The sequence below is a fragment of the Echinops telfairi genome, unplaced genomic scaffold, assembly GCF_000313985.2.
Source record: "Echinops telfairi isolate 266 unplaced genomic scaffold, ASM31398v2 ScPeMD7_18;HRSCAF=68, whole genome shotgun sequence".
Lineage (NCBI taxonomy): Eukaryota > Metazoa > Chordata > Mammalia > Afrosoricida > Tenrecidae > Echinops > Echinops telfairi.
This window is the reverse complement of record NW_022103915.1, coordinates 5,086,690-5,099,058: the sequence shown is the minus strand read 5'-3', so window position 1 is coordinate 5,099,058 and position 12,369 is coordinate 5,086,690. Positions and strand designations below refer to the sequence as shown.

At 55.9% G+C, this 12,369-nt stretch overlaps 1 protein-coding gene across 2 annotated transcripts in view; it reads right to left on the bottom strand.

The window, feature by feature from the left end:
* EML1 (EMAP like 1) overlaps window positions 1-12,369 on the bottom strand; it is a 182,711-nt gene that overhangs the window by 15,696 nt on the left and 154,646 nt on the right. For both annotated transcript variants that reach the window (XM_004698803.2, XM_004698805.4), the window contains 5 exons: window positions 10,238-10,348; window positions 9,328-9,423; window positions 6,350-6,484; window positions 5,532-5,631; window positions 1,663-1,817 (listed from right to left, as the gene is read on the bottom strand). In XM_004698803.2, the coding sequence (XP_004698860.2) occupies window positions 1,663-1,817; window positions 5,532-5,631; window positions 6,350-6,484; window positions 9,328-9,423; window positions 10,238-10,348 (597 nt within the window). The remainder of the gene's footprint in view (window positions 1-1,662; window positions 1,818-5,531; window positions 5,632-6,349; window positions 6,485-9,327; window positions 9,424-10,237; window positions 10,349-12,369) is intronic.

The window sequence follows — 12,369 nt, the reverse complement described above, 5'->3', positions numbered from 1 at the left end:
TGTGCGTTCAGAGGGCCACGTCTCCAAGTCTACACGGTGAGAGGTGGAGCCAGCAGGACTCTGCTGATGAAGGGAACCCTCCCAACGCCCATTGGGAGGCTGAGGTCAGCCCTGCCATACAAGTATTCTTCCATTGATCACCGGATTCCATTCTAAGAAGCCCTGGCCTTGGCGACCAAGGCGCCTGCTGGCACACATTCCAACAAATCTGTCTTTGAAGAACAGCCAGAAAGCTCCTTCGAGGCAAGGATGGTGAGACTCCATCTCATGGCTTTCGGGCAGGTGGTGAGGCGAGACCAGTCCCCGGGAGGGACGTCACGTCTGGTAGAGCAGAGAGGCAGTGGAAAAGTTGGACCCCCGATGAGATGGATGGAGACAGTGGCCACATCAGTGGGCTCAAGCATGACCACCACGGGGAGGGTAGCGCAGGGCCGGGCAGTGTTTGGTTCTGTTAGGAACCGGATCAACAGCGCCTAACAACCACAACCACAATGGCTGGAGCAGTGGTTAAAGCGCCTGGCTGTGAGCTGAAAGCTCTGTGATTCGAACCCCTCGGTCACTGCGAGGGACAGGGAGACGGAGGCCGGCTTCCAGACAGATGGCAGCCTTGGGGGCTTGATGAGGCGGCTCTGCTCTGTCCCATGGGGGCCACTAGGCATCTCCGGAGTCTCTGCAGCAGCACGTTTTCATTGCAGCTGAGCTGCTGCCCCAACCAAGCCGACCACTGAGTCCGTGCTGACCCATAGAGGATCCCCGAGACAGTAACTGTTTACCGGAGTCGAAAGCCCAGTCTTTCTCCCTAGGAGCGGCTGGTGGTTTTGAACCGCCAACCGTGCAGCTCCCAGCCTAACTCATAACCACGACGCCACCAGGGATCCTGCTTGGGAACCCAAAGGGGGGTGGTATTTGAACCTGCAGCAGCTGGGCGAGTAAAGACCTGCAGCCCCACTGCCATAGAGTGACACGGTGGGAGCCCCATGGGGGCAGGAGACCCCGTCAATCCAGGTTGTTGTTGGAGCCCCGGGCGTAGTGGTCACACATTGGGCTGCTCACCCCAAGGTCCGCAGTGTGAGACCACCAGCCCCTCTGCGGGAGAAAGACAGGCTTTCTATTCCTGTGAAGAGCGACCGTGTCAAACCCGCAGGGGCGGTCTGCCCTGTCCTAGCGGGTCGCTGTGAGTGGGGATTGCTCAAGGCGGTGAGTTATTGAGTATCAGGTCGCGCTGAGTCAGAGTCAACTCAAGGGCCCGGAACAACGGCGGCAGCAGTGGCGACGACAGCTTGACGGCACAGAACAGTGACGAGTTCACTGGGGCCGTCGTACTTACAGCAGCAGTGGCGACGACAGCTTGACGGCACAGAACAGTGACGAGTTCACTGGGGCCGTCGTACTGCACAGAACAGTGGCGAGTTCACTGGGGCCGTCGTACTTACAGCAGCAGTGACGACGACAGCTTGACGGCACAGAACAGTGGCGAGTTCACTGGGGCCGTCGTACTTAAGTTGCCGAGACGGTGATGCCCCATAGCTGCCCCCACCGAATCCCACCGTTAGGAAGCCGCCTTGAAAACCCTTAGCAATCCGTTTCACCCTCGCCAGGAAAGGGGCCAGCCTGAGCCTCAAGGTTCAGAGCGGACGTCTGCAGCCCTGCCCGCCCGCCTACCTCGGTCTTGTGCAGCTTCTGGCAGCTGGCATTCCAGGAGATGAGTTTCCGGTCCTTCCCTCCTCCGGACAGCAGCGTGCCGTCCCTCAGCATACAGAGTGCGAAGATGCCGCCCTCGTGGGCCCCTTGTACCGCGTAGCTTATTCGGTTTGTCCCTAAACGCACCAGGAAAACCACCATTAGTGCATGGACCGGGGGCCCGGGAGCGCCCCTCTCAAATCCTGTTTCCTCTATGTTTTTCCTCTCTTCCTGCGGGGGGTCACTGCAGGTGGGGACCTCGCTGCCACAGGAAGCCGGGAAGAGCCCAGCTGAGGAGGATGAGGGTCACTTTACAAAGAGGGAACCGAGGCCCCTCCAGGCAGAGTGAAGGAGGGTGCCCGAGGACACACACTTTGAATTTAAGTCCTAGCTCAGCAGCCCTGCAGGTGCCCGGTGGCTGCAGTGGTTAGAGAGCTGGGCTGCCGACCGGAAGGAAGGTAGGCAGTTGGACTGCACCGCTGATGATGACATTCAATTTGCCCATTCTACTCTGTCCCACGGGGTCACTCTGAGGGGGGCCACCTGCCCTTGTGAATGGAGAGCCCGGGACAAGGGCCTGACTTGCTCATGGGGCGGGGTACCACTCCCCGCACAGCACTGTCTGCGGGTTAAGCAGCCAGGTCCCCGGCAGCAGGGACACTGCACATGTTTCTTTTCTTTCCGGCCTTCACAAGAGCTGGGGAGGCCTGGGGACACGGGCTGAGCTGCTCATGCAGGGTCAGCAGTTTGAAACCACCTGCCACTCGGAGGAAGATGAGGCTTTCTACTCCCGTCAAGATTTGTCGTCTCAGAAACCCACAGGGGCAGCTCCACTCTGTTCTGCAGGGTTGCTGTGTGCCAGAAGTGGCCCTGTGGCAGTGGGTTTGGTCTGTACTAGCTAGAAGATAGTCCCCCACATGGCCCCTGAATGGTCCCAGTTGTTTAAGGAGCTCTTAGGTGGGTCTGTCGGGTGAGCGTTGGGCAGCTAACCGCCAGGTTGGTGATGTAAACCCACCACTCGCTCCTTGGGGGAGAGATGAGGCCGTGGGCAAGCCTGGGAGATGCTATAGACCAGTGGTTCTCAAACTTCCTAACGCTGCAACCCTTTCATACAGTTCCTCATGATGTGGTGACCCCCAACCATAAAATTATTTTCACTGCTACTTCATCACTGTCATTTTGCTACTGTTATGAATCAGGCGACCCCTGTGAAAGGGTAGTTCGACCCCCAAAGGGTTGCCACCCACAGGTTGAGAACCGCTGACCTAGAAGGTCAGTAGGAGTCAGAAGGCCTCAAGGGCAGTGCACTGGTTCGGGAATCACACGCACTACAATGGTTTTGCCTCTTGCTCGGAACAATACAGGGGCAGCAAAGAAGAGGCGGATCCTTTGACGAGATGGATTGACACTGGGGCTGCAGCGATGGCTCAAACATGACAAGGGTCGTGAGGATGGCGTAGTGTTTTATTCTGTTGTGCTCAGGGTCGCCTTGAGCTGGGACCGACCTGATGGCACCTAACCATATACCAACAGGTGGCACTGTTGGTAAGAGTTGGATTGCTGACTGCAACCCCGCCAGTTGCTCTTTGGGAGAGAATTGAGGCTATCTACCCTCATAATGATCTGCAGCCTGGGAAACCCCATATGGGTCTCCGTGAATTGGGAATGGTGCCGGTGAAGAACACAGAGTCCCCTGGACTGCCCAAAGATCGGACAAATCTGTCTGGGAAGACGTACAGCCAGCATGCTCCTTAGAGGCAAGGATGACAAGACTTTGTCTCAGGTACTTTAGAAATGTTGTCAAGAGAGACTAGTCCCTGGAGAAGTGCATCGTGTTTGGTCAAATAGAGAGGCCACGAAACAGAAGGCCCTCAACAAGACGGGTGGACACAGTGGCTGCACTGACCAAACAGGAGAACAACTGTGAGGTGGTGCAGGCCTGGGCCGGGTCTCCTGTGGGTGCACCTAGGGCCCCTGGGGGTCGGAACTGCCTCGATGCACCCAACAGCAGCATCGGGAGTTGGAATGGAGTGGACCTGGTGGCGGTGGGTTCAGGTGGCACAGTGGGAGAAGTGTGGGCCTGCTAACCACCAGCTGGGCAGTTCAAACCCACCAGCCTCTTGGAGAGAGAAAGATGAGGCTGTTGACTCCCAAGAAGATTTACAGTCTCAGAATCTCTACATCGTGTTATTATGAGTCAGAATCAACTTGTCAGCAGTGATTATGTTGGGTGGGTAGATTCAGTTTAAAATAAGGTTATAAAAATACCTCATCGACTCACTCCACAGGGCTCTTAGTAGGGGCAAATACAGTACCAGGTGGAAATGCTTTTAAATTGGTTACAGATTTAAGAAGCAGTGTCTGTATTACATATTAGAATCTACGGTTCCTGCATAAATCTATATAAATCACAATATGACACATTCTGTTGGGACATAAATCTATTAAAACCAAACTCACTGCCATCGAGTCAGTTCTGGCTCCAGCGGACCCTTCAGATAGTGACAGAGTAGAACTGCCCTTTGTGTTTCTCAAGGTGTAAGTCTTTACAACAGGAGAAGAAAGCCTCATCTTCCTCCCATGGAGCTGCGGGTGGGTTTGAACCGCTGACTTTGTGGTTAGCTGCCCAACATGTAGCCTACTGTGCCTCCAGCCAGCGGTCCTATCAAATACATTAGAATCTTTAAAGAGCAAAACCATTGCTGTGCAGCTGTCTCCAAAGGCCACCTACTGCCACTCGGTTGTTCGGCCTCATACTGACCCTAGGCAGGGTCCCCCTTACCCTCACTGTCATCAAGGCGATGCTGACTCACAGAGACCCCACAGGCGAGGGTGGAACTGCCCCTGTGGGTTTCTGAGACGGTAACTCTTTACGGGAATAGAGAGCCTCGTCTTCCTTCCTCAGAGTGGCTGGTGGTTCCAAACTGCTGACCCTGCAGTTAGCAGCCCCGCGTATAACCAGGGATCCTCTGCACAAATATTTTTGAATCTTCACAGGAGCAGACAGCCTCATCTTTCTCCCAAGGAGCTGCTGGTGGATTAGAACTGCCAACCTTGGGGTTAGCATTCCAACTCTTACCCGACAGCTCCACCAGGGCTCCTCAGCCTTTCATACATGCGCATTCGATGCCATGTGGGTCAGAGACATCATCCCAGGGTCTGAGAGGGGGACCCCAAACCAAACTCACTGCCAGCGAGTCCATGCTGGCTCAGAGTGACCCTATAGGGCAGAGCGGAACTGCAGAAACCCAGTGGGTTTCTGAGACTATCACTTTTTATAAGAGCAGAGAGCCTCGTCATTCTCCCTTGGAGTGGCTGGTGGATTCCAACTGCTGGCCTTATGACTAGCAGCCCAACGCGTAACCCCCTCTGCCCCCAGACCCCAGTCTAACCCACAGCTGTGTAGTTCTACTCTGTCGTACGGGGTCGCCATGGCTGGGAATCGTCAACAGCGTTATCAGGAGAGCTATAGAAAGCGATCACGAAACCGTAGCTGTTGATAATGCCATCACCTGTACCACAGGTAGAACGACCCCTGGGGTTTCCAGGGTTGTCGCCTTTCAGGAGGCAGACTGCCTCCTTGTTCTCCTGCAGAGTGGCTGGTGGGTTTGAACTGCTGACTTTTCAGTTAACAGCCCTACCACAGCGCCTCCAGGCCTGCTCATAAGACCCATGACTCCTGCTCTTCTTCCTCCGGCCCCTCATGTCCTAGCTTTGTGGTTTCAGGTGTGCACACACGCCTGCATGCCCCCACCCCACCTTTGGTGTTACAGGGCATGTTCATGGAAATCCCGGCTGACCTCCCTCCTTGTCACCAAACCTGTTTGGGGGACCTGCGTCTGGTTCGTTACCTTTTCCCCAGACTAAGATGTTGCCGCTTGAGTCGCCGGTAATGGTGTCACCGTTCTCGGAGAAGGTCACGCAGAGGACAAACTTAGGCTTCTCTTGTTTCTGCATAGGGTTACAGATGCAGACACGGTCTCAGGATGGCCTCCGATAGGTGTCACCGGCCCTCCGGCTGCTCGAGGCGGGTCTTCTGGGGCCACAGAACAGGCCCGGCATTTTCACCCACGGGGCTGCTGACTCTGCCAGGAGGATGTTTCTGGCCACTCCAGTGGCTGGGCGGTCCCCACAGTGCACAGAGCTGTCCCCCAGTAGGGTAGAGCATTAACTAAAGTGGGGGTGCTGACATCAGAACGGAGCTGCGGCCCTCCAAGTCAACCTCTGGATGGCACTGGTGAGGGCCCTCATAGGGAGGAAGGCAAGCTGTGCCACCTGGTGCTGTCACAGGCCCCCCACAGGCCCCGGCGGTGGGAGGCACAGAGATGCCTGCCCACCCTTGGCCATGGGCACCTGGACTTTCGCACTCTCTGACCACCTGCCTTCTCCCATGCTCCCCCCCCCTTCCCTGGCCGGGCTATCCTATTCCTTGGCATTACTACGGTCACCCTAAAGACAGAGGGGTTCCCCAGCCATGCCAGAGACCCCGGGGGCTGGTCTTCCTCACCATACTCCCAGCTGTCTCCCCACAGTGACCAAGGGAAACACCTCTGAAGACGGGTGTTTCGAACTCCCTTCACACCACGCTGACACCCCCCCACCCCCCCACCCCCGCCGCCCCGTTGGGTCGGTGAGGAAGGAGACAAAAGGCAGGGCCTCTGAGTGTTACCTCAAACAGCCCCTGCTTCTTGATGAGGGAGCTGCCGTCCAGGGTCCAGAAGTAGAGGTGGGACTTTCCACAGGTGACGATGACGTTGGTGTCAGTGGGGTGGAAGTCCGCGGCAAACACGGCTTCGTTAGAGCACTTGGAAAACAGTGGACGAGAGGCCACGGGTCACTTACGAGGGTGAAGGAAACCTGCAAAGCCTGAACCTCAGGCCATGAGCCCATCCACGCCCAGCCAGGAGGGCTTTTTGCTTTCCACACTGAACTCAGTCCCTTGCCGTGGGCGTCCTTCTGGGTGGCAGAAATGCCCATCTCTCCATGCCACTATGCCCCTTTCTGCCTGCCTACTGGGCACTGTGCATCGGATAAGGAAGGCTGGGGAGGACTGAGGAGTCAGAATGATGGTGCTGGTGAGAAATCCTGAGAGGACCGATGGCCAAGGGGACCAACAGACCCGACTCGTAAGAAGTACAACCAGAAGGCTCCTTTGAAGCCACGGCAGCGCGGCTTCATCTCACGGACTTTGGGGGTGTTGTCAGGAGAGACCGGGCCTGGAGCAGGACGTCCTGCTTGGTCAAGTGGAGGGGCAGCGAAAGAGAGGACGGCCCTTGAGCTGGGCGGACACAGGGGCTATGACGAGGGGCTCGGGCTCACGAGCAATTGTGAGGCTGGGTGGGGCTTTGTTCTGTTGTACGCAGGGTCTCGCGCGGAGAGTCGGAACTGACTCGCAGGCACCTAACTGGATTGAGCAGTAAGGCCGGCACCCTGCGTCCTCACGGACACCTGGGAGTTTGGGTCCAGGCCGCTGCAAAGAGTGACAAGCGCATTCGGTTTTCGGGTTCTCGGAACATATAAAAGTTAGGTCTACCTGTCTGTGGTCTAGGAGGCGTGCCAGAGCATCACGAACGAGTTTGAGATACCGGGAAAGTGCCCGCCACGTGGGGACACAGAGACAGGGAGCATGCGGTGCCGTGGGGGAAACGGCGCCGGCCAACCTGCCCGACCACACATCTCCCGCTGGTGAGAAGCCCGGTAGCCACAAGGCGCAAGAAAGGGACGCACCCTAAGACGCTGGTGCCCACACGTGTCACAGGCGGGCCAACAGCTAGCTGTGGGCAGAAAGGACACCATCAAGACCCTTTCCAGGCCACTCCTGGTGAGGACGAGGAAGGATCGGGTGCACGTGACCGAGCATGTTCTATCCGTGGGAGGCATTTTGAAGGTCAGGGTGGAAGACGCTTGCACGTGTGAACCCTCTTTAAACAGGAGTGCCCGTAAATAGAAGGCTTTTCCAGGGCACAGCTGACGGCTCGAGGCCGCCTGGTAGGCACTGCTCCAATAGGACTCTTTATTTTATGATAGAAAGCAAAGCACTTCTGTCAGTCAACCTTCTGATGGGCTTTCTCGCCACCGACCTATTACCAAGGGCCCCAAAGCCAGAGGAGGCAGAGGAGGGGATGGCTACCTATTAAGACGTCTTAATGGCATTTCGATATCTGTGCACACCAGTATACATTCCAAAACTGTTCTGTACGTCTGACTGTACATCTTGTGACAATGTAGCTCTGTGGACCCTAAACTTAAAAATACCAAGAGCACTCCTTTTCCAAGCTAGGGGGAAAAACATAACGTAATCGTTACCTTTAGGTACTTTAAAATGCCTCAAGTTTCTGGTCAAAACACTGCCCCTTAGGGGTGAGACCAGCCCAGAGGGGCCCAGCCGGATGGTGTCTGGGCAATCAAACGTGGGCCAGTGCACTCAGAAAGTGGGACAACCACCACGTCGCCCTTGAGGGGTGCTGGGAGGGACCCAGAGGGACCCATCCTCTGCAGCAGAGACACGGGGGCCGGGGTGGGATGTCAGGGCTATTTAGAGACTTGGCAGGCACTTTGTAGAACCACCACAACAGACCAGTGGCCGTCTTTTCTTAGCTCACTCTGCTGTGGACACCCCCGTGCTGGCTGGCTGTAGCGCCCTTCTACCTCAGCCCTCAGCCTGAGGGGACTCAATGGTGAGCCCCCACCACCGGCAGCCTTGGGGCAGGAAGCACGCTCCATCTGGCAGTGCCAGGGGCTGCGCTGTCTCTGTGGGATGCACAAGTCAAAGGAAAAAGATGAATGAGAGGTAGTGGCTGTAAGAGGAGTGGGGAAGAAACTTCCCAGCCCTGTAGGAAGCCTTACGAAGGAGGGGCTGGAGGTCTGGGGTGGGGTGCTCATGTCTGAGGGCTGGGGATGTGAGGGCTTCCTGAGAAGAATGAGAAAGGAGGCCAGGACCGGCCAGAAGGGGAGCTGGGTGGACTGCAGATAGAGTGGGTAATGCCAGCACAAACAATCATATCATTGTGAATGAGGGGGGGTGCAGATTAGAGGCCCAAAGCCCATCTGTAGACAATTGGACATCCCCTTACAGAAGGGTCACAGGGGGAGAAGAGCCAGTCAGGGTGCAGTATAGCACTGATGAAACATACAGCTTTCCTCTAGTTCTTGAATGCTTCCTCCCTCCCACTATCATGATGCCAAGTCTACCTGACAAATCCGGCTAGACCAGAGCATGTACGGGTTCAGATAAGAGCTGGAAACACAGGGAATCCAGGACAGATAAAGCCCTCAGGACCAGTATTGAGAGTAGCAATGCCAGGAGGATAAGGGGAAGGTGGGGGGAGAAAGGGGAAACCGATCACAATGATCTACACAGAACCCCCTCCCAAGGGGACAGACAACAGAAAAGTGGGTGAAGGGAGCCAGCGGTCAGTGTAAGACATGAAAAAAAATTATAAATTATCAAGGGTTCATGAGGGAGGGAGGGAAAAATGAGAAGCTGATACCAAGGGCTCAAGTAGAAAGAAAATGTTTTGAGAATGATGATGGCAACAAATGTACAAATGTGCTTGTCATAATGGATGTGTGTATGGATTTGATAAGAGCCCCCACATAAAATGATTTGAAAAAAGGGTGGGTAATGTGTGAGAGAGAAAGAGAGACCTTCACATCGGCCAGCCTCCCCTCCTTCTGCCACTCCCACACGGACAGCACATGGTCGTTGGAGTCATCCACAGCGCACAGGTTGCTCCCTCCATTCTGGAAAAGAAGGGGACCACCTTTGAGAAGACAATGTCCGGGTCGGGGTGATACGTGGGAGGAGCCAGCGAGTGGGGCAGAAGGAGGGCATCCAGGGGCACCAGAGCCCCCACGAGAGACGGGGGCTGCGGACTGTCAGGGCCTGTGCCCTGGGGCCCTGTGGAGGCAGGTGCCATTCGCCTGTGAACGCGACCATGTGTGAGTGATGTCACAATCTGCAGGCTGAGGACGGGTGAGGTCGGATCTGGGGGGTGCCACGCCCTGCGGGGCCCTGGGCCAGCCTGGGGATGAGGGGAGCAGGGGAAGTCAGGGCCAGAGTGAGAGCACCTCTTGGGGACAGTGTGACCATGCCCCAGAGGGGACAGAGTGCTCCATAAGGAGACTGCTCACGTACATTAGACGTGTCCTCAGGAGAGGCCGGTCCCTGGAGAAGGACACCGTGCTGGGTAGAGTGGCGGGCAGTGAGAAAGAGGCAGGCCCTCCATGAGATGGTCGGGCACGGGCTGCCACCAGGGGCTCAGGCATGGGCTCAGTGGTGAGCTGGCGCAGGACGAGGCGGGGCTTTGTTTTGTCGTGCACTGGGCCACTATGAGTTGCACGCACGCACTCCGCAGCCCCTAAAAACAGCAGGGTCTCTTGCCCTCACCCAGTACCGTGTTGGCAGTGGCTGGTCACATTGATGGGGAGTGTGGGATGGCGGGGCCTGAGGAGCGGGAACCTCCTTGCATCCCAGTCTGTACACGCACCCCTCTAGTTCTTGAGAGGGTCAGCCCCTTGGTTGTGTCCCCGCAGCCCCCCCACGGCTCACGCTTACCGATTTTGAGAAAGCAATGCAGGTGACAGCTCGGTCAAAGAAGCCGGCTCCGAGGACGTGCAGCGTGTTCAGCGACACGGAGTCCCAGACGCGCACGTGCGGGAGCAGTTGCTGTTGAGAAAAATGCCACCGTCAGTTGCGGAGGTGACACGTGTCAATCTCTACCTGGAAGCGGAACACAGGACCCGAGCCACCCTTTTGACCTTGCCAAAGGATAGTACTTTTCTGCTCTTGAGGCGCCTGCTGCCGCCACGCGTGCCGCGTTCTCCGGGAGCTGCCCTATGTCAGGGCCACGCGGGGCCACGCTAACTGCCAGAGAGCTCTGCCAAATCCGGCACAGTGAGCAGCCAGTTCTGGCTGACGGTGCTGACATTCAGGAGCCCTGGTAGTGCAGTGGTCACCTACCGGACGGCTACCTACGAGGCCGGTAGTTCAAGACCACCAGCCGGCTCTGCGGGAGAGACGCGGCTTTCTACACCCGTAGAGAATGACAGTCTGGGAAACCCACAGGGGCAGTCCTACCCTGCCCTATGGGGTCACAGTCGAAATCGCCTCGATGGCAGAGTGAGAGTGGGCGGCAGCCCTGGGCTGCTAACCACGAAGTGGGCCGTTTGAAGTCACCCGCCACTCCACGGGGGAAGGATGAGTTCCTGCCTCTGAACCCACAGGGGTGGTTCTACTTCGCCCCTGGACTCGCGATGAGGGAGAACGGACTCGATGGCCGTGAGCTCGATTTCATAGTGACCGCCTCATTAGAACACCCAGAGCCGTCCGAGAGACTGCGCAGGAAAACACAATCTCCTTTGTGGGCCATTTTCTCCAAGTTCACACTGCTGCTGAGTAGTACACATGCCCAAGGCCACCCGGTCTGTTGCCTCCAAGCAATACGACACTGGGCCCCCAGAGCCCTGGTGGTATGGTGGTTAATGTGCTGGGCTGCCAACTGCAAGGTCAGCAGTTTAAAAGCACCAGCCTCTCCAAGGGAGAAAGATGGGGCTTTCTTCTCCCCGGTCCTGCAGTGTAGCTGTGAATGGCTCAATGGTAGGGAGTTGGCCTTGGGGTCTTGGTTTCTGGGCCCCAGATAAGCAAACCAGACACTCAAATGTGCACGAGGGAGATCCAGGGTGACCACGGTCAGTTCAAAACCCTCTTGGTCACGGTCCCTGGTGACGGAGATAAACTCTCCTATAGGAGACTAATTTTGCACAAAAAAGATGCACTCCCTCCTGGAAGAAGGCACCACAAAGCTGTCGGCAGATTGATGAACGATGTGCTGGCCTCGTGCCTGTGGACACACTGGCCAGGGGGTGGGGCTCCAGCCTGGGCTAGACGCTCAGTAGCTGGGGGCCAGCAGAGTGCAGAGAGGCCAGGACCACAGGGGTCTTGTATGTCAAGTGACAGAATTAGCCACAGAGTTGTAACATCTTCCAGGGCTCGAAAGAAACCCTTTCAAAGCCAGACACTGAAAGAACCCTTTCAGCCGCTAGACGGAGAACGCATTATTTATTCTAATCTTAGTGTAAGACATGAAAGATTAATAATAATGTACGCATTATCAAGGGTTCTGAGGGAGGGAGGGTGGATGGAGGCGGGAGGGAAAAAATGAGGAGCTGACACCAAAGGCTCAAGTAGAAAGAAAATGTCTTGAGAATGACGATGGCAACATATGTACGAATGTGCTCGACGCAAATGATTTTTGAAAAAAGAAGAAGCTGAATAAGAAGGTCATGGGTTGGAAGATAAGAAAGAGAAAGTAAAAAAAGTTTTGCTTTTTAACCTTGGTAAATAGAAATGCACACACATCAAATCTACATATGCTTACACACATATAATGTAACTCAAATGTGCTTCCACGCATATAATGTAACTCAAATAGCTTGGTGAGGCCAGGGGATGACAAAAATAAAACTAGGTGAAGATGTTCTGTTCTATGCATTGACATAATGACCGCACTGCCGCAGCGTTGATCGTGACTCCGAGCGAGCAACCCCGCTTCTGTGGGTTTCCGGGGCAGTAAATCTTGATGAGAGCCAAAAGCCTCATCTTCCTCCCAAAGAGTGCCTGGTGTGTTTGAACTGCCGGCCTTGTAGTTAGCAGCCCGATGTATTACCCACTAGGCTACCTCAAGGGTA